Consider the following 25683-nt stretch of genomic DNA (forward strand, 5'->3'; position numbering starts at 1 on the left):
TGCAGCATGAATCACTGAAATCCTCCAGGAGAAAAGGAAAACATAGGTTTTACAAAAAAAGAGAGAGAAACATCACTGAGATGGTGGCCTTTGTTTGAGAGGTTCAATGGATATACGTAGAGCAACTGAGCTGAACAGCCCAACTACCGCTTATGGAGCTGATGTAGTAATTGGTAATGCTAAACTTTGCTAGATAAAATAGGAAACTGAGAAGTCAGGATCTTTGCAAATTGTCTTATTGAATATTGAAGTCATCAAGAATTAACAAAGAGTGATGTTGGAGAAAGTGAGCCAAGAGCTAAAATACTTGAGCAATGATGGGGAGTGACTGAGGGCAGGGCAGGGACTTTATAGGCAGATGTCAAGAGCTTCACAGTGGTGGGTAGTGGAGGTGGGGAGGATCGCGGTCTGGAAGTGGCAAGGTGTCCTACTATTTGTATTTCATTATTCATAGTTGACAGAATAGAGTAAAATAATAATACTTTGGGGCATGAATATAGTGTGGAACAAGTGTAAGAGAAGTACTTCCTAAACAATTTTTGAAAGAAGGAAAAAGAATACTTCAACGTAAAAGTTCCAGATGGGAATACAACCAGGTATAACTATATCCAATTCCTGTAAATTTTTGACAATATAAAACACTTAGAAAATTATAGATTAAAAAAATTATGGATGCAACCAAATGATAGTTTTCTTTTAATATTATAAACTTGGCATCCTTATACAGTTATGTTAATGCTGTAAAAAGATAGCTAAAATGCACAGAAATAGTTTTATGGCATCCAATTTTAAAATTCACAGAGGTTATTGTTCTTTTTTCTCTGCTGCTATCTCGTATTTGAAATTCTGATTCAGGATAATTTCTGAGGTGTCTTATATGAGCCATAATATGTATTACTATTCCTTTACACTTACCCAGGGGAAGAGATAAGAAAAAGGATGATGGGCATGGATATTTACCATGTACAAATCATGATCCGTGGCTGGAAATGAAAACTCACCTTCCCATCAGCATTTACAGGGGCTCAATTGTGTAGTAAACTTTGGAATTGATAAAACATACACCATTAAAACCAAACCGTTTCATGCAGGGAGTGAATTAGTTTGCAGATAACTATGCAAAGCCAAAAATCTGGAAGCTTTAGGAAATTTTTATTTTAACTATGTTTTCTAGTTTTTCTCTAACTGCTTGAATATCATGGACACAGATACCAAGATTTTGATCTGGATTTAAAATAGCTCAAAAGTTCCTGAGGTATTTTTGTTTAAAAAATTTTTTTGGAAATTTTTATTATGGTGCATTCTGACCCTTTGTAGGATGGCATGTCTGGAAGAATAGTTTGAAGTACAGGGTTGTGATCTCATACTGAACATTATGCATTATGAACATTATGCAAATATTTGTATAATTTAATTATCTATGGAAAAATTTCTAGAATAATGATACAGTATGGAAATCAAAACAACTTAAGAAAATATTTAGTGGAAATATTTACGTTGTCAGGTTTGAACCTGTAAATTCTTAAGAGGTTTTCTTCTTTGCTGGGGTTCCTGCAAAGCGGTCAGTTTATACCCATTTTATTTGGGTCTCATGGGAGGCAGCTCATGTTAGGGTTGCTGATATCGCTAATCAAGGCTAAACTACAGTGACAGGAGAAATATTGGCAGATAAGATAAATCTGGGATTTGGATTTTTGTGTTATAACTATGTAGACTTGGTATCAGTTTTTGGTTGATGGGTTGGTTTATTATTTTTTGTTTGATTTAGTCAATTCAAACTTTTTAAGAGTGAGCTAAAAGGTAACTAACGGTTTATGGAAACTGTTGAAATGGTCAGAATATAGTATGCTGAGAAGGTCTGCATGGGTGAGGGCAGACTCAGAGTTGCCACTTGCAGATTATAGCTTTTTCTCATATGTTCCTGCAGAACATTAAAATTAACCCTTAAGTTTGACCCATAACCGCATCTTTCTTCTTAAAAACATAGCAGCACATCTAACATCTCAAAGCAATCAGCACAGATGCAAGTGACACCTGTTCAAGCAGACTTTCGAAGATCGCACATGCTAACACAAAGAACTCTTCCATGTTTCAAGAATATGATGACAGGACCTGATACACATAATAGGGAAAGCCTTTTTTTCTTTCTTTCTTTTTTTAACTGCGTGGAATGTAACATCAGACTTCAGCCCTTTCTGGCAATGTACAAAAACAAATGGCTCCAGCCTGAACAGCACATTTCTTTCTAACCTACTGCACAAGGACTAGAGACATCAATTACCAATGAGTCACAAAAGAAGACAGAAAACTGTTAGTAGGTCATGCCAACAGGAATTAAGATGCTTTAAAAATATGTTTTTGATGTAAGATGTATTCAGAGTGCATTTTTAGAAAGCAATGTAACATGTTAGAAAAATTGTTCAAGTAGTCTTGTGAAACATCACCCAAACCTTAATTAATCTTGGTGAATGAATAAATAGGTTTAGGTCTTCCTGAAGCATTATTTAAAAGTTTCTAAGCTGGGTATGATGGTGCACATCTGTAATCCCAACACTGGAGAGACTGAGGCAGGGGAAGATTAGTGTGAATCTGGCCAGCCTGGGCTACATAGTGAGTGCCAGGTCAACTTGAACTACACGGTAAGAATTTGTCTCATTCTTCCTTCCCCACCAAAAAAAGTTTCCAAGAAAAACATTGAGATGTGTCTAAACAGATTGACTAGAGCTTATATGAAACTGTTGATATTGTGTGCAATGACAATGGTCTGAATGAAATTGGCATGGGGGGAGATTCTCATTATTTGAAGGGACCTTATAGCTCATTCACTTCTACCAACCACAGGATTCAGGAATCCGGGCTACAGTATCCCTGCAGCACCCAGGAAGGTTGGTCACCTGCCAGACTTTGGACAAAGATTGTAGTGTGGACAGGCTCGATGAATTTTGGTGGACAGTTATCAATTTACTACAAGGACAACTGACCAATCCAGTAGAACTTACTTTGGGGGTAAGGTTAAGTTTCTCCAGTTTCTAGGTACAAAACCTCCTACAGGAAGATTAAAACTAGATATTTTTATGAAGATATTATTGAGATGCAGAAGCAAACACCCTTCTGAAAGAAAAATTATGTCAAACTAAAAAGTTGGAAACTGTGTGAGCCACAAGAATACAATTCTGATTTATTCTGCATGATGTAGGCCTTATTATGTTAGGGCTGGGGCCTGTCCTGATGGAGAATATCTCTTTTTGAAGATAAAAGCTTCAAGGGATTCTACTAATATATCTTAAGGAGCAGATTTGTGGGGGACTCTTAAATTTGGCTTTGCCTTAAGCTAAGTGTAAAAGATTTGTACAAAAATATAAAAGGCATGGCTCGATGGTTAACGTCTGTGTTTTATTGTTGTTGGCACCAGAGAAGCTCATGTTCTATGTTATGTCACTGTACATACTGTAAACAAGACTGCATTAATATTGTCTTATGATTTCTTGTTTCAATGAATCTAGATTTTAAAAAATACATTCACAAACTACCTTATGTTTGAACACAATGATTCCCTTTTATTTCTTAACTGTACCCAAAATTCCCACAATAAAAAATCATTTAAAGCTGTGTGTTTTGAACTTATCACTTAGAAATAAAACAGAACAAAACAAAACATAAAAACAAAGATCAGTTTGCAACATAATTTAAAAAAGCTTCTGGTTTAAAATACCACAGCAGCAATATAAAGAGCTGGTGGCAATCACGTTCGGGGATGAGACCCAAATCAATATATTTTCGTTAACATCGACATCCAATTACAGTAGTTGCTAAATTCAATCCAAACAGTTTATTGCTGAATTTGTTGATGGAATTTGTGAATATAGTATTGTTCAGCAGCATAGTCACAGCAGTAAAAATGAGAACGGGATGGTTTCATTGCTTTTGAGAGCTAAAGGGGGACCATGATGAAGACATCTTGGTGATTGCCCAAAAATAATCCTCAATTGCATTCCTGTGTTACCTTTTAAAATAAATGCACATGGCAACTACCTTTGGGGGTGGGTGGGGTATAAATATCTAGTCCAGAATCCAGAATATTTCCTTTTCCCTCCCCTCCTTGCCCAAACTACCAGATTGAAATGGCACCATTTTCCTAATGTGTGTTTCGTTCTCATTAATAGTATATCAGCTGCTCTAGTATTTAGGCAACATTGGTAGGATAATTTTTTGTGGGGGGTGGGAGGGGGGTGTTCCATTTATGGTAATTGCTTTCTCCAAAATAAGCCACATTCATTTTTGTTGTTGGATTCCCGCTCCCACATTTTTTAGAAGAACAATTTGGCCAACTACTGTTTTGTTTTAAAATATTACATACACCTGAGATTGCCAGTTGAGCTCTCTATATGTCTCCTGGAGATAACTGTGATGAACAGTGAAACAAAAATTAACAAACGAGGTAGGTTAAAACAGGAAGCGCAACATAGATATCATTTTGCAACACCTTGATACCACAGGCGGCCATGCTCGTAGCTTTGGGAAAAAAATCGCAGACAGTCACATAAAAGTTCAAATCATTCGAGTAAGAGTTTATAAGGGCACAAGTCAACCTGAACTAAATACATACATATCTGCACAAATGTTGTTTACCATATGTTGGGTATTTTGGAGGAAGGTATAGTGATTAGGGTCTCAAAATATTGGCCAAAAGCCTTGCTTTCAAGTTCTCTAAAATCTGAGCCTACTGTGTCTGAGGCAGGCTCAGAAGTCTAGTCCTGTCTCTCACCAACTCAGGGAAAACACAGGCAGCTCAAAAACATTTATTATTAAGTTTCTTTTTTCAGTCACAGTTTTCATTTTGAGAAAGTGGCACCCTTACGAGAGAGTCGGGAGTGTCCAGAGCCTGGATGTCATTCACTTCCCAATTCCCAGAAGGAACTCAGCAGTGTCTCAGTCTTAATGAAGCCCAAACCAAGTGACTTTGTATTTTTAAAAGATCATATATATATATACATATATATATATATATATATGTATATATATATATATATATATTTTTTTTTTTTCCCCCTAGAAGTTCATCCTGACCCGTCTGTCATCTAATCTTTTGCCCTGATTTGTTGCGTCACAGCTGAGGGAAAGTTGTATTACCAGTCCTTCCTCAGTCACTGAGTCCCTCCTCGGTCGCTAGGCCCACTCAACTCAATGGCATTTCTATCCCATTCAGTGTACTCCATTCTTTAAAGGACCACATAAAAATATGGCCTGTCAGACTCAAAAAAGTGGTACTTGATTTTATTAGACTAAGGCTAGTAGTTTAGCCATTTAAAATCTATTTCCCAAAAGAGGGGAAAACTAGTACTTTTCTTCTCTTTTAAAAATTCATTAGCCAGTTGCTATCGAAAAGCAACTATTTAGGTTGGTGAAGGCAAGAGAGTTCTTAAATTATCCCCGCTATGCAGTTACGGTCTTCAGCGTGAGGAGATAAGGTACATTTATTGTGCTGTCTCTTACCACTGTAGATGGGAAATTTTACAACATACTTTATACTTAAAACTAGCAGGCAGACAGAATTAAAAACAGACTCATTTTCTCAATATGCATCTCTCCCATTCTTATAAAATAAGGGGGTAAAGGAAAAGGTAAAAAAAATTCAAAAGCCACCATAACACAGCTTAATCATAAGAGCACACAATATTTGTTTCTATCCCTAACTCCAAAGGGCACATGGTCCATCTCTGTCCACAAATAATGCAGCATCCTTGGGGGATCTTCTGGACATTCCTGCCGCCTTTCTCTCTCCTTCTCAACAGGCTGCAACACTGAAAGATGGACTGTTTTAGGAGGGGTGGAGGAAGAGGAAAAGGGCAAAGAGTATGTTCAATCAAGCCTTCTGGTTCTGCCTCTAGACTGGCATAAGTCCACATGAGTTATGTTCTTTTACATTAGAAATAACGCCATGAAGATAAGTGCCAAGTGCTCTTCTGTTACCAGTTCATCATGGAATTTCTGTTGAGGGTCATGAAAAACACTTGGCTACTTCCTCCAGATCGCACGGATGCAAAAAATACCTGTTTGAAATTAAAAACAAGTTAGTTTGACTGCATGGTTTTTTTCCCTCTTTTCTTCAACCGTCCATCCATTTCCTTTCACATGTCTTATCTTTGCCATGTGTCAGCTCTTAGGAATCCCAGTGGCTAGTGCTTATAACGTGCCTTTGGAGACAGTGCATCCATTGTAAACATGCCTGCCTATATTATTACTGTTGATACTATTACTCAGTCCAGTACTGGCCTCGAGGGACATTGAAGGGGTTCTCTGTAGATTATAACATCCCTCTGGGTGCTCACATTTTAAAAGGGAGTTGCACGCTAGGACAACATGCTAGACTTTTGGCCTATGGCACAACAGGTCCTTTGATGGTTTCTAGAAAGGCACAGAGGCTCCACTTCTCTTCCTCAAAAATGACACAAAGGCATATCAGGATTTAAGAGAATCCCTGCAAATTGCTAAAGTCATGGGCAAATTTTGGGCCTCCTAACTATTCTCAACTTCAGTTTTTAAATTTTAAAAATTAAAAAATGAACATCAATGGCTATGGTCAGTGTTTAACGCCCATTCACTTTGGCATTTCAACAGTTAACACTTAGTGTCTCTGCTGATGCTGGCATATCCTAGGCAGAATGAGATGATGGCATTAATAAGCAGAACCATAGTCCATTAGGTCTCAGTCTGTTAAATCACTTTATCAAGCAACGGAGAGAAGTGAGAAGATCTGGGTTACTGCTTGCTTCAGCTGAATGTAAATGAACCACTGCCCCAGGAAATAGTTTTTTAGGCTGTGGCATAGCCCTTCAGTCAGCCAACACCTAATTTTGGCCAAGGCATTTGCTTTTGTCACGAGTATTAAGTCTCTGCTACTTCATTTGCCCAACTTCTTTAGAAGAATGCTCTCTTCAACAACTTCTTAAGAAGTCCATAGAAATCTTGTCATCCAGTTAATGCTACATATGAAAATAAAGCTACGGTTGGGTTCAAGGAATCAAAAGGTGAAGGGCAGAGAAGATCATGGAAAGCCCTAATGTAGAAAAGAAAGGGATGCTATTCTCTCTGATTGTATGTCCTTGGTTCTAAACCTTTGGTCCCAGACACTGGTGTGGTCTCAGCCTACTTCTGAAGGTATGAACCTGGATGAACAAGCTGCTGGGATGGGTCATCAGGGAACTAGAGTGCAGGTGTCCAGATCTAGATCTCTCCTAGTCTCATCATCCCCAGACACTGGGTTGGTGCAGAGTCTTACTATGTGAGGTCTATTTTCAGACATGCTCTTAAGTCCCTGGGACTAGCCCTGCCACCCACAGCTACTGTGTACCTATATCACACCAAGTCACAGTAGCTGGTTGGAGTCAAATATGGTAGGCCAGACCCACAGCGCAGTGTTAGATGAAGACCATTCTAGCCTCTGGGGAATCAGGGTAAGCAAAGAGATACAACAGTTCAACTTACTACGTTATTTTCTGTGGGTGTCTATGTCTGCTCCTCTGGGGGAAGCACTTCTGTTCTGGCCATTGCCACAAGGATGAATTTACAAATGTAGTACATCTTAGCTACTAAAAACTCTGACTTACTCTAGAGGGAGGACAAGGTAGAAGCCACACTGCTACAGAATACCCCACAGAGGTGACTAGTCATGCTAAATGGACACAGCTAACTTCACTGGAAAACAATCCCTGTATGACATTTCAGAAGAAATATGGCTGGAATGACACAGGACATGGCACTAGTTGAGTTTGTGATTGTGTATTTGTTAAAGAATGGATGACATTTTTAAAAAGCTTATATTTCTACATGTCAAATGTTTTACACTGATGGGTGAATACAATGTGAGGGGTAGGCTCTAACAGTGACTTTGCGAAGAGTCTAAAAGTGGAAGTATAAAGTTGACCCACTGTAAGATAACAATGATGGACCAACTGCTCTAAGTGCTTAGGAGAATTTGGGATGTCTGCTGAGTTTTTGTGGCATGCAGGCCACAAAAGTTACTTAGATTTTACAAGAAAATTTTAGATGCTTTATGTTTGTTTTGATATGTGCATAATATATCTTGAGTGTTCACATGAATCAAACCAAATAATGCCATTTCAAGGTAAATATTGATTGTTTAACACAAATGTGATTCAAATCAGTGTAAAGGAAAATGAAGGTTGCACAGGTACCTGGTGGTCTCTTAAAATGCAAACACTAATGCAAATGTTGAAACGGATTTACCTTATCATTTCTTTCACATAGAAACTTTAACCTTTGAGCTCGCTTATGCATAAATACTCCATCCAAATGTCCTGTTTCCACTGACCGGATCTCAATAGCTTTCTCGCCCCAGCCCATTATCTGATTGGAATGAATGTAAGCTGTCAAAAGGAATTTCCAAAACTGCATTAAAAACATTAGATGGGCAATAACTCACAGCATCTGTTCACATCTTAACCACAAAAATGACAAACAACTTGAGATTAACACACAAAACAAGTTTTACAAGTGTTATTCACAGATCATTTTCTTTTTTTGTGGACTCAAATGGTTGTCTCACATTTCTTGACTTTCGTTTCATTTGGGGGGTGTAACTGCTGAAGGAGATAAGGAATGGTTAACCTACCCACAGAGGTGGGCATTTCTCCCCATTGGAGCACCACATCTTTAGTTATCCGACCATAGGTGTTCACATACACCCCCTCATCCTCATAGCAAACAAGCATTTCCATTCCATCTGTTTTAGGCAAGATGACAATAGCATGAGGAGTGATATTGCCCTGAATCTAGAAGACAAAGAAAGGCAAAGCATTATGTTTTAAAATGAAATAACATCTCAAGTTTCATCTCTAAGCACTGAAACAGTTTTTCCACTTTTATTCTAGAGCTTACAATTTGCTTCATTTAGTTTAACCAGGGACCTATCAAGTGGTAAACATAAATGTAGTTATTAGATCAAAAAAATCCAATTTATTTGTTTCTAAAAACAATAGTAAATATCTACGGAGCACCTACCATGTGCCAATCACTGGGCCTTTTACATATATTCTTTCTAGTCCTTAGGACAGCTTTTCATGGTATGCATCTTTGTTTACAGTTGAGGAAGCTGCATCTCAGAAGGTTATGTAATTTAATCAAAGCTGGGCTTAAATTTGGTAATAGAATTGGAGTTCAAGTACATGTTTTGCTGATGCTGAAATTTATGTTTTCTGTTAGAATTACTACTTCCAACAAAGATGAGGAGAATGCAAATCAGCTGAATGAGATTGAGAGCACTGAAATGGGGCCAACATGGATTTCTCCCAAATACGCTATGAGTATATAATACAGCCTGTTTATGAGTATTTGAACACCAGAATAATCCAAATTAATGGTTTGTTTAGGGAAAAATTTGAATTACCACTCATTAAGAAATCATGCTATTGAAATAAATGTAGATTGATTTGTTCTAGGCAAAGAAAGGTGGTGGTGTTGCAGTCCCCTGGATGAGAATGTCTTGGCAGCCGGGATGTGCTGGATGATAAGAAGGGGAGTAGTGAGGCTGCTCACAGTGATGTTCCAGCAGCCCAAGAATGTGAGTGTGATAAAAAATATAACGTAAGAATGAGTGAGAGCTCTCTCTCCTTCCCTCTCCCTCCTGGCTCCCTCCCTCCCTCCCTCCCTCCCTCACTCTCTCTCTTTCTCTCTCTGTGTGTATTATACTAAACAACTTATTTTAAGTGAATGTGCTTTTTCTAGGTCACAGTCTTCAAACTCTCAAAACACCTATCGGCAATGGATTAGGCCTCTGACTTTCCTGATGCGTTCTATTGTATATAAACCTAAGGCTGACAGGGATTGTACACAGGACACCTGGTCTACTTTGAACCAGTTCCAATAGATGAATACATGCAGGATTTCCCTGAAGAGTCATTTTAGGGAATGTGTTAGTGTTGTAATTTGAATATTATATTGTTAATAAGTACAAACACAATTTGTAGAGTCCTGAGCCAAATACTTTAAACCCATTACCTAATTTAATGCTGAGATACCCTGGGGGGTAGGCTTTTCATTCCCATTTAATACATATTTACACATGTGAAGGTTGAGGATTGGAAAGGCTGCTGAACATTTGCATTACTGAAAATTCCTACATGCTGGAGTCAGAGTATGAGCTCCAGTATGTCTGAACCCCCCCCCACACACTGCTCTCATACTGATGATAGGAACTAAAAATAGAGGAAAAGGGTTTTCTCCAAAAAGTTAGTTTATAAGCATTGAATTAATCTCCCATCAAAAACTGAAAATGGAAACTCATCTAGAATATAAAATTTATGTCCCTGAAGGAAGGAAAATTGCATTTTAATCTAAAGCCCAAGGAGAGAATAACAGAATGCATGTCAAATAATTTCTATTAAGTGCTACTCTCTAGAAAGTAATGAACACTCGTTGAATTTACATGATTTATTAAAAACTTCTCTACTTAGAGAAGGTCTAAAGTTCATGTGCTTTACTGGTTAGTAAAAGTAAGCACAATTTCTATTAAGAAATATGCAGAAACAAATCCCCTATGTTCAGAGGGCCTTTGACAATCTGCTTCTAGAAACTTACATGAGATGGTATGTAGATATCATAAGAGTTTCCTGAATCAACATCAATTACATGGAAACCAGTGTGTGAGCCAAAAATAACCTTTAATCTCTGACCTTCTTCTACAGTGAGGTCAACAAGTAGAGGCTTGTGCTGAAGATCTGCAAAAGACTATAAACAACATCCCATTAGTCTCTACACTTCTTGAAGAAGTTAATTTCAGTCCCTTTTCAGTTGAAAAGCTAGGAGATTTCAGTACCAGTTTTAAATCTGTTTAGCTTCCTGCTCTAGGAGGAGGAGTCTAGCAGGCACTGGTGCCCTCTTCTCCATCTCTGGTCCTTCAGAGCAGACAAGGTGGTTGACAGCTGTCAATTTTGAGTATCACTGTATACTGAAAACTTGATACCTGGGTACTGCTGTTATTTCCAGTTTATTTCTGGCCTTTACTCTTTAGAGACATTCTAGTGACCTCTCTGGTCCCTCTACTTCCCATGTAGCCCATCTGTGTGTTTCAGAGACTGCGTGGGGTTGGAAGCCATGACCTGCTCTGTATTGAGCTTTTTCAGGATTAAAGAGTATGTTCTAGAAACAATTTCCTTCAGTGATTGAATGGCTGTCAAAGTAGCACTCTTTCTAAAGTCAATGTTGAAATATGAGCTAGGTTTAGATAATAAGAGAAGACAAGAAGACCTTGGACTTGCATTAGATGTTAAGTTTAACTATACAGGGAACAAATAAGTCTAGCCAAATTTATCAAGGTTCTCTGAGCTTGGATCCAGGATCCAAGACCTAATTAGCATTCATATGTTACTCTGGTATGATTTAGTAACACCTTTTCTGGACTTTGAAATTTAGGGGAGGATTTGAGAAACCAGAATTGGCTTGGCCATAATATCACTTCCATGTATCACCCCTTTCCCTCATCTTTTGTTAATGTCATTCTCACAGCACAGACATGTTTGTTCTCCTATCCTTGTCCTATGGGAAGGTTGCATCTCCTGCCATCTCTAGTCTTTCTTGTTGAAGTCCTTGCCTTTTTTCACTTCTCTCTAGTGTGGGACTTCTCTGATTTGCAGTCTCTCACGGGCTTTGGCTAGAACCTGACGGCAGTAACCTCAAAATCAGAAGGGCAACTTGATTGGAAAGCTTTTACAAGACAGATTGTGGCAGAACAGCAGCACCACATTAAGTTTTGGGAACCATCCTTTAAATGTTACTGGGATCCTAATGTATTACAAACATTTCTTTCTATGAAAGCAGGGTCATGGACAGGAGCCCATTTCCATGGATGAAGCCATCTTCCTGAGAACATCACAAATAAAGCCACTTGTACTAACAGAAAAAGATAGAAGTGGCGTTATTCAGCCCCAAAGAAAGCTGACATCACATTTCTAGGGCAGCTTCTGCTCTCACATGTAGCATATGTGGCAGGAAAGAATAAATAGAGCCAAAGAGAGATAACAGTCATAAAGGTGAAGTGAAAGAGTGAGTGTACAGAGAAACATACAGAAAACAGAGGATAAATTGACTTGCACTATGGAAAGGATTTGTGTCTCAGAAAACACAAAAGTGCCGACAAGTACTGGTCCTTCTGGCCTCCTGGGTTCAGCTTTCATGAGCTGGGGTTGATGAGACTAGCATATGCCCATCTCACTTCTGTTGAATCTCATTACAGATCATTCCAACTAGGCCAAATACAGATTCAGACAAGAAAAAAAAAAAAAAGCACAATCAAAATGGAAGAATGTAGAGAAACTAGGTCATTTCTATAACCAATCACAGTCAATATTCATTTCAGATAAGACTTACTAGTGACAGGGATATATGGGCATCAGTTGAGTTCCACAGGTTTTATCTAGAAAGGCTTATGATGAGCAGAAGAGATAGAGACCCAGTTTAATCTTGAAATTCAGTGCACATTATGTGGACAAAATAGACAACACTACAGGTAGCTTTGCCATAAATATTATTATGTAATAATGCAATTGATTTTTTTCTAGCAACCATTCTATATTAAATGTATCTTTAAAATGATGATTCATAGATCCCAAATGAAGGAGAGCAAATATACATTTCAATTTGATCAATTTTAAAGCATTTTTTTATATTTAATTTTTGAAATATTAAATCTATTTTGAATACTTTTAAAATAGATTTACTGCTGGCGTGTACAATAAAAGTGGTGTTGATTTATATGGTGTTGTGATTAATATACTGTGTCAATTTGAGAAGTTTGGAAGTTTAGCTGAGAGACTCAGCAGGGAGCCAAGATCCTTACTTTATAAATATCCTCATCCTGTGCAAGAGGAGGGCAGAGATTTTGTGAGTGTTACGCCCACCCTGGAGGTGGGGGAGTGGCTAGTGTACAGTACAAGAGAGGATAAGAGGCTTGCTTTCACCCCTTTTGTTCTGGCCCCTTTTGCTTGGGCTGCTGCCTTGAAGTATTGCCTCAGTGCCATGCCACCTTGCCTTGCAGCTGATTATGGACTGAAACCTCCAAAATCTGTAAGCTATGTGGATTTTTCTTTCCTTAATTTTGGGTGTTAAGTATTTTGTCCCAGCAACAAGAGAAAATTAACCAAGATAGAATATAGTACCAGTAGAATGGGGTTGTTGCTGTGACCGTACCTGACCTTGTTGTTCAAAAGCCTTTGGGAATGGCTTGTGGGAAGAGTTTGGAAAGGTTCAGAGATGTAGCCTGTAAGAGTAGCCTGGAATGTCTCAGGCTGTTCTGTATGGGAGATTCTGGTCACAGCTCAGAAGACCAGAAGGCAGATAGAAATCCTGCCAGTGAAGCCCAGGCTTGGGAGGGTTCTGCTGGGAAGAAGTGCATTGGGTACTGGACTCCAGATGATGTGTGTTATGGCTTGGTTGAAAATTTGAGGCCTGCAGCGTCGCATCCCAGGGCCACTTTCTAGCCCAGCCTTTGACCTCCTCCTCCTGTGCACTTGGCTTTCTGTCCCAGGCTGCATCTTCACTGCTCCTCCTGTGTGCAAGGTGTGGACTCCAGGCTTGCCAAACCCCTTTTCAACTGTGGCAGTGCCTGTGGCAGTGCATGCAGGCCACAGCAGCTGTCTGATTTGGGATTAATTTCTGCATTTTGTTTATGTCGAGACTTTGCTGAGATTAAGGGCAGTGAAGACATTTCAAGGCAGCTGAATGTTTAGGCTGTGGCATGGCTACTGTTGGGGGCTTTTAGCCAGATTTATGTTGTGAATCAAGAGCAAAGAGCCCATCAAGATGATTAAAATATTGTGTGTTTGGCCAGAAAGCTGTGAACTGTAAAGACAGAGCTGAGACCTTGGTTTCTGAGAAGGAACAGAAAAATAAAAAAGATGACCTGTAGGCATCCTGGGAAGAGGCAGTGGGTCTCCATCCTTTGCAGCCTCAACACTGCAAAAATGAAAGACTTTGCTTGGAGGAGAAAGCTGCAGAGTGCCATGTCCCAGAGCGGCAGCAGAAGCTGTGAGAGCTTCCAAAATGGCAGCAGCCACACAGTTTCCAGAATAGAGGCAACATAAAGAATTTGCTCCTCACAGTCAGGTTCAGAGTGCTCAGTGACCCAGGCATTTGACCCCTACAGCCAAGAGAAAGGAAAGCCTGGCTACTGCTCCAGGTGGCAGCAAACCTTGGCATATCCACGTGGCACTGGTTTTAGGTGCATGGAGAATGCACAAGTTTTGAGGTTAAAAAGGCTTCCATCCCAGTTTCAGAATGCCTAGGAGGCCAAGCAGCATGCCCCTGAGAGGGCAGTGTGTGAAGATGTGAGGGTGAAGCCGCAGGTGCACTGGGAAACCCAGAAATTTGGAAAACCCAGGAGAATAGATTGTTTAAGTAAACCAGCAAGAAGTGAGCAAAGCAAGCCCAAGAGAGAAGCCATGGGAACTACAACCACCAGATTGCTTTAGGGGTGGAGCCACACAAGTCCTTTGGAGCTCACAATTAGCTACAGATTGCTTCAGATGCTGGATACACAACTACAGAACTTAATGTTTGCCCTGTTGGATTTTGGACTTTATTTGATTCCAATGCTTTGTATCCCCATTTGTACCTTTTGGAATGGGAATGTTTATCTTGTGCCACTACATGTTGTAAGTGTTTAACTTTGTTTTCATTTAAGTGTTTAACTTTGTTTTCATTTGTATGAGGTCTTGCAGCTAAGAGTTTGGCTTCCATGTCAGAGGAGAATGCTGAAATGTTAGGACTTTACCAACTCTTACAGATGGACATAAAGAAATGTCTTTGGGGAGGGGCAAGGGCAGAATGTTATGATTCTATGTGGATTAAGTCTAACGTGGATAGACTTAATACTGTTCTTAAGGATTGTCAAACCTGTGTTATAATGCTCAAGTTGTACAATGCTAAGAATAAGCATGCCTTTGTATCTGGAGGCTGGTTTAATTATGTGTCTGTTTGCCAAGTTAACAAGGGGTGCATTGTTCTGGTTGATACTTTGTGTCAAATTCAGTTTAGAAGTTTAACTGAGAGACCTAGCAGGGAACCAAGCTCTTACTTTGTAAATATCTTCATCCTGTGCAAGAGGAGGGCGCAGGGATTTTATGAGTGCTTCACCCACCGTGTAGGGGAAGAGGGTGGCTTGTGTATAATACAAGGAAGGGAAATAGGCTTGATTTGTCCTTTTGGTGTAGCCCCTTTTGCTTGAGCTGCTGCCTTGAAGTATTGCCTCAGTGCCATACTACCCTGCCTTGCAGGCAACTGATTATGGACTGAAACCTGCAAAAACTGTAAACTAAATAAACCTTTCTTTCCTTTATCTTGGGTGTCGAGTATTTTGTCTCAGCAACAAGAAAAAAGTAACCATTGGAAAACAGACCACTGATAAAATCTGAAAATAAAACAAAACAAAACAAAACCAAAACAACAACAACAACAACAACAACAACAACAACAACAAAAAAACAAGCCAGCATATGCCTACTTACCTTAAATGCCATGAACTTATGATATGGTTTAGGAGCCCAAGCATATATCTCTACAGCATTCTTTAAGGCAATCACCAAGAATTTGATCCTTTCATATTTAACTGTAATATAAAAGTTATACATTTTAAAAAACCATTGATTTATTGAATGCTTTTATATTAATTTATAAACCATAAGACTCAAGTATATACCTCTAGAGATATTCTCCCTAGTTAAGTGTGATGCTCCTGGTGTGCATTTTTTTTTAAATAGATACAGATCTAACTTCTATACTTGGCTGGCAGAATACTTGGAGTGTTCACCTTTATATTAGAAGTTTTTTCTTCATCTAACGATGTAACTGTCTTTAACTACTAAGTTTAGACATGATTATTCATTGTAATAAAAATTGGCATAACTTTGCTATTTTTCTGGGTTTTTATATGCACTCATTTATTAAGAAGCTGAGGTAGAAAAATTTAGCAAATAGGTAGTGACATAAAGGAAAGCATTTGCTTATTATTTAAATTTGAATATAATTATTAAATAATTATTTGCTTATGTTTGTAATTAAAGATGGATCATTAGGAGCTCTGGATTCTGCCAGTGGCTTATTTTTAAGGGCTTTATATATTTTTGACAATTCCTTTAACATTTAGGAAAATGGAATGTTATAACAAATATCTTAAATTTCATGAATAGAGACTTGGTAAAATGATTGAGTACATACTTCATTTTTCTTTCCATAAAGTAGTATTCAAGAAATGCTTTTTGAACAAGTTAATGGAAGACTAGATTGTGTTATCTAATCTCTGAGTTATTATGGCCCAGGTATGTCTGATATAACAATGACAAACCTTTACAGTGATGACCTTGAGAAGTTATAGAATCATTTAAATGCAGTCCAGATTTCTCACTATTGAATGTGGATCTAATTGTTAGAAAATCTATACTCCACAAGTGATACATATGCCAATCATTTTTCTTTATATAATATCCATACAAGCAGAATACTCTGTGCTCAAAAGAGAGTAAGAAAAATTTTAATATACCTGAGTGACATGCTAAGTTTCTAGCTGTCTCCATGATTTTTCATGACATGAATTAATTTTAAAAGTCTATGTTTCGATAGGCTCACCTAAAATCTAGAAGATTCATAATCACAGTTTAAATAGCCTTGAAAATAAAAACTGACTTAAGTACACATAGATTAAGAAAATAAACATTTTAAATGACTCATACATATACCATTTGCTTTTTTGCTTTATTCTCGCATTCCATAGTTTTGAAGTTTCATGGATATTTGAATATATGGAATAATCATGTGCTGTAAGAAAAACTCTGTGTTGCCTTGGGTGGAATCTCACTAGGAAAGCAAAGTCAGAATCCAAATGGTTCTTTGGATGATGGACGCAAAAACGTTTCTAAAAATTAAGCTAGTCTCAATAGTTAAAGAAATAACGATCAGTTATTACTTTCTGGTGGCGTTTGTTTTGCATGCTAGGATATGTCAGCGTGGTAATGTCAAAGCAATGACTAGAAGGAAGAAATGTTAGAAGGGTCACTGGAAGATTTGTAGATTGAATAGGACTTCTGTAGCTCATAGATATATGCAAGAAATGACATCCTGAAATATTAGTATTTCTTATAGTAAATGTGATTGTTCTGTATTCATACAATATTAGTTTATTAAAATTTAATCACTAGAAACATTTGGGCTGATAAATGCCAAGTAATAAAGGTAAAACAAAGGATATTCTAAAAGTTTTACTCAACGAATGTTTAGAAGCAACTTTAAAACTGTTTCCATAAGAATACTTAAATTGCATTGCTTTCCTCTGAAAGGGTTACCTGTCCTAAAATAAAGAAAGAAAACCTAGGCATCTGAATCTGAATTCTACCTGGAATGGGAATGAGGTGCTGCATGTTTGATATTTTGCCAAATAATCAGATAAAAGGCAAGAGCAAATTAGAACTCAGGGTATCTTATCAGGAAGGTACTATATAATTCTGTTTCCCAAAGGAAAAGGCACAGTGTAGCAGGTAGGAATGTACTTCACCAGTTTGGTGTGGAAAAACACTCCCCCATGTGGTCTGGCTCATGAATGATATTCCGTTATTTGAAAGTGCATCACTGTTTTTAACCAGTCCTGTTTAACTGGTTTCTTTGTGGCTGGCACTATGCTAGGTCCTGGGCAGCACCAATACAGATATGACTTTGGTGACACACAGCTATAGACATCAGTATTTACTTTCTCCAAGAGCTGCTTTAAATGCATAATGATAAGCCAACTGGCTGACAGAATAAAGGCATTTAAAAAATAAAACCCAAATGAGATGTTATTAATAACCACAGTAGAGGAGCCGGGGTGGATATCCTTTCGGGCCCTAGGAACTTCAGCTTTCCAGCACCATGCTTCCTTGTGTCAGGGTGTCTGGGCAGGTCATTTAGAACAAAATTAGAGGGAAGGGAGGTGGAGATTCAGCTTTGCACCAGCCTCCTCTTTCTAGCTGGCAAAGATGACATCCTCAGTTCCTTCCAGGACAGGCCAGAGTAGGTAAATTCTCTAATGTGTGGCCCTGCTTCCATACTCTGTCTTTAATACGTCTCATTGGGTTTTGGCCTCTTCCATGTAGCACACAAGATGGACCAAATCTTTTCTTCACAATTTCAAAACTGTACCAGGGTTTTCTGAGACCATATCATGAATACCTCTGAAGCCAAGGTATTTAAACTACCTGCTACGCCTTCACTGTCATTTCCTATGTTAAATTGTGGTTCTTATCCAGTATATATCTTGAAAACTTCCACACATTTTCTTACTTTTATCACCTTTGAATCAAACAAGCTTTATAGAGACATATATAAAAAAGTCAAGTAGCTCTACAAGGCTTAAGAAAAAGAACGCCTGCCTTAGGTCTGATTCTTGCTCCCTATCAACAGACATTTGCAACTCTTTTAATTATTTCTTCAACAATTTCTTTCCAGAGTTCTAAAAAAATTTTGCTTATTTGATTATTTATTTTTTTTTAATTTCAGACACTATCAACTATTCCACATTATGGAAAGGATTTAGTTTCTTATCCCATTACCATTTTCTCTCTAGCTTTCTCTCATGTACATAAGCTACATCCTCTCACATACCCCCAGTATAGTTATGTTTTAAATTTTTGGATTGAGCAATATGAAATGTTCATACTCTTACTGTTGACAGTTAAGCCAATAGAAATCATGATTATTTCCTTTTAGGTTTTTCTTTTTTCTGTTCCCTTACTTCCTATGCATCTGTCTCTAAGCCCATCTAAACTTCCTGCCAGGAAATATCCTTAACATGGTCAACAGTGGCATTTATATCATTTTATCTTTCTTGCATTTTCCCATTCTTCTAGGACTGATTTCTCTCCAGGTTGGTGACAGAATTGTTATTCCAAATTCTCTTCATCATAATTTTTGGTATTTTCTTCATTTTTTCCCTGGATTACCAGATTTAGTTCCTTATTTTGGGAGGACAAAGCCTCTACTAGCTACTTCCTAAGACATTTATGAAGTTTTACATTTTAAAAGCTCCCATAGGGGCTGAAAATATATCTTTATCGTGCACTTAAAATTGTGTAACAGTTTGGTGGTGTGACAGGCAATATTATGTGTCAAAGTTGGAGGTCACTGGGGGCCATGTATCTGGTCAAATATTAATCTAGGAGTGTCTATGAAGATAAATCTGGATGAGAGTAACATCTGAATCTACAGACTGAGAAAAGGCAGTACCTCTCACCAATGTCCAGTCAACTGAACAGAACAAAAGGGCTGAGTCCTCCTGCCTGTTTTAACTGGAACAGCAGTTCTTTTTGGGCCTTTGTTGTCAGGTTCAATTATAAGCTCTTCTTGGGTCTTTAGCCTGCTTTCTGACTGCTTATCAGTTCTGATTGTTGGGCCTTTTAACTTGAACTAGAGTTACACCACTGACCCTTGTGTCCCCAGTTGCTGACTACAGATCTTGGGACTTCTCAGGCACTATGAACATGTGAGCTGATTCCATATCTCTCTTCTCTCTATCCTCCATGTCCCCACATACATATATAACATGTACACAATATCTTGGTTGTTTTGTGGGAAACCCTAACACTGATGGGTTATAGATAAACTTTTACAGGTATATAATCTTGCTTCTAGAATTCTGAATGCCTTACTCCATGTTTTAAGCTACTTCTTTTGCTGAGAAGTCTTAAGCCACTCAAATTACATATAAACTGTTTATTAATTTACTTCCAGTCTGGAAGCTTTAAGGACTTTGTCATTTTCTGGGGGCTCAGTTCCTGGACCTTCCTGGGTTCTGAGAAGGGACTGGAGTATTTTGATAGTTCCCCTCACTGTAGATTCAGAATTCAGCACTTCCTACTCTGCTAGATCTTTCCCCAGCCACCCAGCTATTCTTTGTCAATTTTATTGATATTTTTGTTTTCTAGCTTCTTTTCTCTTGAGCCTTTTGATGGTGTAGGTTTATGGCATTTTTATTCCTTTATTGTCATTTTAATGGATCCTTGGGAGGAAGTGCATAAAAATGTTCAAACTGCAGCCTAGAACTTTATACCGAAAGCAGTTTTGAACTATTAATGTAACTTTTTGAAAATAATTCAAGTATACTTAAGTTTCCAGCAACAGTTTAAACTGGTCCCATAGACACCACTAATATCTGATAGGAAAAACATGAAATGAAACTTAATTGACTAATTCTGACTCAGTTAAACACATGAAACTCGCAATCCTCTGTCCAGAGACTTACCAACTTTGTAATGTATGCAGCCTTCCAAGTCCCCAACGGTGATCCAGCCTTGTTTCTTCTCCACTTCTGGGTCATTGTGCAGTATTCTGTTTCTTAACCATGACAGATAGTAAACGCGTAGCTTATTCTTTTTTCCTGTTGCAATAATACAGCCTTAGTTTCTCTAATTGATCAGTGTATGACAATGGACAGCCTCTATTACTATAGTTTATATTACTGTAAAGACCACAACTGCAAGAATGCCAGAAGTTTTATTTAATTAACTCTCAAAAACAGGAATTTTAAAAGAAGATGGAAAAACAAGTTTGGCAAAGTTAATTGTGTTCACAAAATGAGACCAGACAAATTTAAGGTGCTGAGATCCCTGAAAAGAAATATCAAACTAAAACAAGATAGAAACGATGTGAGTTTGAGAAAAACTTAAAAGTTCCCTTTGATAAACCAATCTGGAGTTAAGAATTCACGGGGTGATAAAACATCTATGTAGTATGGAAGAATATATAAGGAGCAAGATTTAATATACATGGTTAGATTGGCGAATACTAGAGAAGATGGTGGCTTTTGGGTGCTCTTCTTAAGTAATGAGAAATTTAGGCCTGTGCATTTTATTTCTTGGCTATTAGTTTCTTTCTCCCTGGCTTTAAAGGTGTTTTGCTTTAGAGATATGATATATACCAGAAGAGAATTGATTAGAGGTTTGCAGAATGGATATGATAGAAGAGTGCATTCAGAATCTAAAAAGGCAGTCATGGTGTAGTTACTATGCACATTTGTAAAGGATGCTGGCAATAAATGTTGCTCCTGATAGTAGCACTTAGAAAGAAGAGAGTGTCTCTTTGTTTCAAATTCAATGCTTAGGTTCAATCAGTGTTGATCTTATGGAGGAATTTGATTTGTCCAGTTTGGCAAAAGAATTTGAGGTGCCACTGAACTACTGTGGATCAAGGGTGATTCAAAAATCTCTTGCTCCTATTTTCATTTTCTCTTTCTGCATATATGCCTTATAATAAAAGGAAACAGTTACACTCTTAAGAGTGAGAAGGTGTCACTAACATCACTAAGACGGAATTTTCTGGTAGCATTTCTACTTTTGGGAGGTGACTGGCAGATGTGTGGTTTTAAATTAGATTCAATCAAGAAAGTAATTAGCCAGTAAAACAGACTACACAGAAAACTTAAATGATAATATAAGAAGAATTTACTTGGTTATCTCTTATTTGGGAAGCATAAAACTCTACACATTCAGTGGAAAGGCAAAATCAAGAGCGAATTATAATCCAAAATAAAGAAAATTTCTCAAAATAGAAGCACAGCTGAAGAGTTCAACTCTCTTCAAGGTTCAATCCAGAAGCCCCGAAGTGTCTCTTCATGTAATATTTCTTTTAGGAAAAAGAAAGTGGCGGAGTATGATAGTAATGATTCTCCTACTCTATACTCTTTTCATACTTCACCAAATGGTCCAGCTACACTTCCTGAAACATCATCAGTGGACTGTTAGCAAAAGTTGTGAGAAGAGAGACAGGAGACATTTCTGCTAAGTGACTTTCTTTCTGAAGAGCCTGTATTTTGGTATTCTACATCTCAGATTAGATGGCAATAACAAAAGTACAGATGTGTTAAAGTCTTGACCATGGTAAATGCCTATTTGTTTATCTCTGTGTCTATGTATCTATCTACTATATCTATCTGTTCTGTATCTTTCTTTTGTGGTACATTTCTTCCTCATTCATATTTAACACAGAGATAATCTTCCCTTTGAAGGTCAGAATCTCCAGCACTACAACAGGATGATTTTACTCAAGTGATGTTGCCCTAATTCATTATTTTGTTCAGAGGCTGAGAATGGCAAAGCTTATAATTTCTTCACAAATGAGGTAATCTCTTTTTCTACCTGTGCAGACCTGCAGCCTGGTAACATACCTGATATTGTCACAAGAACATTCAGTCCCTCTAGCACATCCATCTGCTGAAATCGCCTTCTGTTGATCAGATTGTACACTTTGCCTTGCCCACTTCGGTCCAAAAGCATCAGGCCATTTTCAGTTCCCACCAGAAGGTTTACACCTGCAAAGTTAAGAAGTGCCCTAAGATTGACTTTTTATGGACTTTAACATGCTGTATTTGGGAGCCCTGTAAAACTTAAGATATTGTTCTTTACAAATATAAACAATGAGCAAATAGGTATTACAGTAAGGAGTATAGAATTTGAAGTTCTTAGTAATTAAATCACTGTCCCTCAGGTAATGGAATTATAGTTTTCTTTTATAAAGTGGTAGCAGCATTCATTACATCTGGCAATTCACCACCTAATACAGAGAGGTCTTCTCAAGAGGAACCTTAGGCTCAGCTGTGATGGCAGCACAATTTGACTTTATTCCCTTCCTCGAACAAGCAAAACCTGTTTCTTGACTCTTCCTGTTTATATAATCTACTTCTTTCTTTACCCAGTGGCCATCCCCACATTTATTCATGCAACAATTTCTCAGGAACTTAACCTGTTCACCTTCGATATGTGACAGTTCCAGTTTCATACCCAAAGCTCTTTTTCCTTTTCACACTACAATTTCACTATCATATGTCTCACACACTCAATGGTTCTTCTCGGTGAGCGAATTGATAATCCAGTGCGAGAGAAAGCATTAATAGATGTATAGTCACAGAAACACTAACTTCAAGCTACTTCTGGGGTTCCAGGATAACCCACGTGCCATATAGTAATTCTTAATTACAAAACCTCTGGCAGGTATATGGTCTTGTCTGGATAGTAATAATCCCAAAGTTCATATTTGAATAGATTCATTATCCACCCACTGAGACATACACAACATAAGAGCTTCACTGGGCAATGGTCTGTGTTCACGAACATGCAGCACTTGAACCTCTCATATTTCTACCTTCTGAAAACATGAGTGTCCACTTTTTCATCCACATGTTAAGTTTCTCAATATTAAGTCTGGCTGTCTTGTTCTCATTTCTCTCTCTCTCCTCTCCAGAGGACAGAGCCATCACACTGCTCATAAAATGTTCTTCAGGCTTCCTCACTAACATATCAAATTCTTTTAGCCCTTTAAAATAATAATACTCTAACCCAGGCCTAGTATTTTAGATAGACACACAGGGGCTACATTTTGATCAGGCCATGAAGTTTACAGTAACACAGACCAGGACTTTCATTACTATCATACTTGTCATACTTATACTAAGTCTGAGGTCAGTTAAAAGCTGTAGGTTGAAATTTTGAATTAAAAGGTAAGTCTGTAATTTTTTTTTGTTTTATATGATAGCATGACATAGGGAATTCACTAAAATGGGCTGGACTAGTTTTTAACTATAAAACTCTCTCTTTGCAGGATCATATTATACGGATCACAGAGACAGAATGGGAGGCAGATCACACAGGGATGGATACACAGTGGCTAAGTATTAAGTGGTAGCTAGTTCTGTAGATATTATCCTTGGTAGTTCGGAATCAGCTCTTTCTACATATTAAACTGGTTTTGGTCTTTCCTGAGGCCAAGATGGTCCCAAGTCAGGTCCTAATATCAATGAATCAGTGTTTTCTGAGGATAAGATCCACAGGATTATGACGTTTCAGGGTCAGTTCATTAACAAATAGAGAAAAAAGTAAAAACATACCCCACAGAGCTGCACAAAGTATTTCTGAATTGAATCGTTTCTTGTATTTTCTGATTTCTGGTGTGTCACTATGAGGTCGAATGTTGGTTGGGTTTACGTTTACCACAGAAATCTTTCTTGCTTCATTGAGTTTGGCCTGTTCTTGCCTAAGGAGTTCGCTAGTAAACAGAGCTTTGAGAAAAAGAATCAGAGAAATCAATGGCATTTTGGAAAGATAACCAGTGGAGATTTGGAGAAGGGACTTCAAAACACTATTATTGCTATCTCTTTGGTGTACATTAAAGGTACAAAGACTCTAAAACTATACTTACTTTATACTTTTTTTTTAGTAGGATAAAGTATCAGTTATTCTTAGATGCAGTATTTTAATTATTAGTAAAACAAACTTAGAGACACTACTTAAATGGTTTAGAAAATTAATATTAATCTTACAAAATCCCCAACTCTTGTAAATATATACAAGAAAGATTAACTTTTTGAAATTCTACATTATCTATTGGCAAGCAGATCTAACTGGCTTTAATGAGTAGTGAATTGCAGAAGTCCAGAAAGCAAGACTATCCTGAGAATCAGCCACACTTTTGTGGTAAGAAGCACACACATAAACTCAATACAACTCAACACGCATTTATTAAGCATATATTGCGTGCATAGCATTGTACCCAGAAGTTGTTTTTGGGAAATATGTGGTACGTTCAGAGATTGCTGAGGAGCAGCTTTTCCTATGGTCCCTGGATACCTCTGGGTTCCTATCAGAAGCAAAACAGGGAAAAAATAGGAAAGATGGACAATGGGAAACAAAAGAAATTTGTTTTAGAAATCCTACATAACTAATTCTTCCTTTTAAGACAGAGTCCAGGCATTTGGTGGTTGACTAGTGAACTAGTGTTAACTTTCCTTACCAGGTCACCCAAAAAGGAAATCCAGTGGTTTCTAAGATGCTGGGGTCTTTTAAATTACCTGCAGCTGATGATTCTTCATCCTCCTCATCTTCATCAGTGGGAGATGTCTGGTATACTCTGGGGTCCACAAAGGGAGTGAAGGAGGTTTTCGTGCTGCTTCCCATGCCATACTAATAAGCAAGAAGATGAAGAAGAGCAGATACATAAATACTGCAGGAACCAACAATGCGAACAGTATTTTGCTTAGGCTTTACAGTGATTTCAGACTCCTTGATTTATTCAGCTGTTCAGGTTCTAACTCCCTGCCTCAAAGTATGCGCCTCTTACCGATTTCTCCTGATACTAGTTACCCACTAACCATTGTGCATTTGTTGGGCCTTATCAATGATCAGACTCCAAAAGCTGCAACAAAAAAATTGTATTTTGGGTGACATATGGTTCCTTAGTATCTATAGAGACACTAGGGAAAAAGACTTTATTTCTACTCTTTTTGGGTTTTTTGAGACAAGGTCTTGCTATGTAGGTCAGACTGGTCTTGAACTCACTAGGGAGCCTAGGCTGGCCTCAAACTCATGGTAATCCTGCTGTCTCAGCCATTTGAGTGCTGGGATTACAGGCATGTGCCACCAGATCCAGCTCTTACTTCTACTTTTAAGTAAAAGCAATCTCACATTAATCCAATGGTTTTAAGAAAATGAGACACAATTTGTAATCTACTTAGTAAGCATTACTACATATAAGAACTTCAACATGAACTCAGTCAACCCAGGAGATCCCTTCTTGGAAGGGAGGCCTTTTGTCTGTCCCTCTACTCTGACCTGGTGATGCATGTGGGTAGTGTTGGTGTCAAAACCTTTAAAATCTTTA

The 25683-nt window shown here is 38.0% G+C and overlaps 1 protein-coding gene across 10 annotated transcripts in view; it reads right to left on the reverse strand.

Moving 5' to 3' along the window:
- Window positions 1-3372: 3372 nt before the first annotated feature.
- Tnik (TRAF2 and NCK interacting kinase) overlaps window positions 3373-25683 on the reverse strand; it is a 375608-nt gene continuing 353297 nt past the window's right edge. For 5 of the 10 annotated variants that reach the window (XM_013145513.3, XM_013145512.3, XM_013145511.3 and 2 more), the window contains 10 exons: window positions 24875-24986; window positions 24577-24663; window positions 23915-24085; window positions 22199-22342; window positions 20279-20413; window positions 15519-15619; window positions 10597-10746; window positions 8633-8792; window positions 8248-8387; window positions 3373-6050 (listed from right to left, as the gene is read on the reverse strand). In XM_013145513.3, the coding sequence (XP_013000967.1) occupies window positions 5967-6050; window positions 8248-8387; window positions 8633-8792; window positions 10597-10746; window positions 15519-15619; window positions 20279-20413; window positions 22199-22342; window positions 23915-24085; window positions 24577-24663; window positions 24875-24986 (1284 nt within the window). In that variant the 3' untranslated portion in view covers window positions 3373-5966. The remainder of the gene's footprint in view (window positions 6051-8247; window positions 8388-8632; window positions 8793-10596; window positions 10747-15518; window positions 15620-20278; window positions 20414-22198; window positions 22343-23914; window positions 24086-24576; window positions 24664-24874; window positions 24987-25683) is intronic. The other 5 variants (XM_013145516.3, XM_013145515.3, XM_013145514.3 and 2 more) reach the window with 2 other exon arrangements.

Source organism: Cavia porcellus, unplaced genomic scaffold, assembly GCF_034190915.1.
Source record: "Cavia porcellus strain 051 isolate PalLab524CR breed Dunkin Hartley unplaced genomic scaffold, mCavPor4.1 scaffold_17, whole genome shotgun sequence".
NCBI classification, from domain to species: Eukaryota; Metazoa; Chordata; class Mammalia; order Rodentia; family Caviidae; genus Cavia; species Cavia porcellus.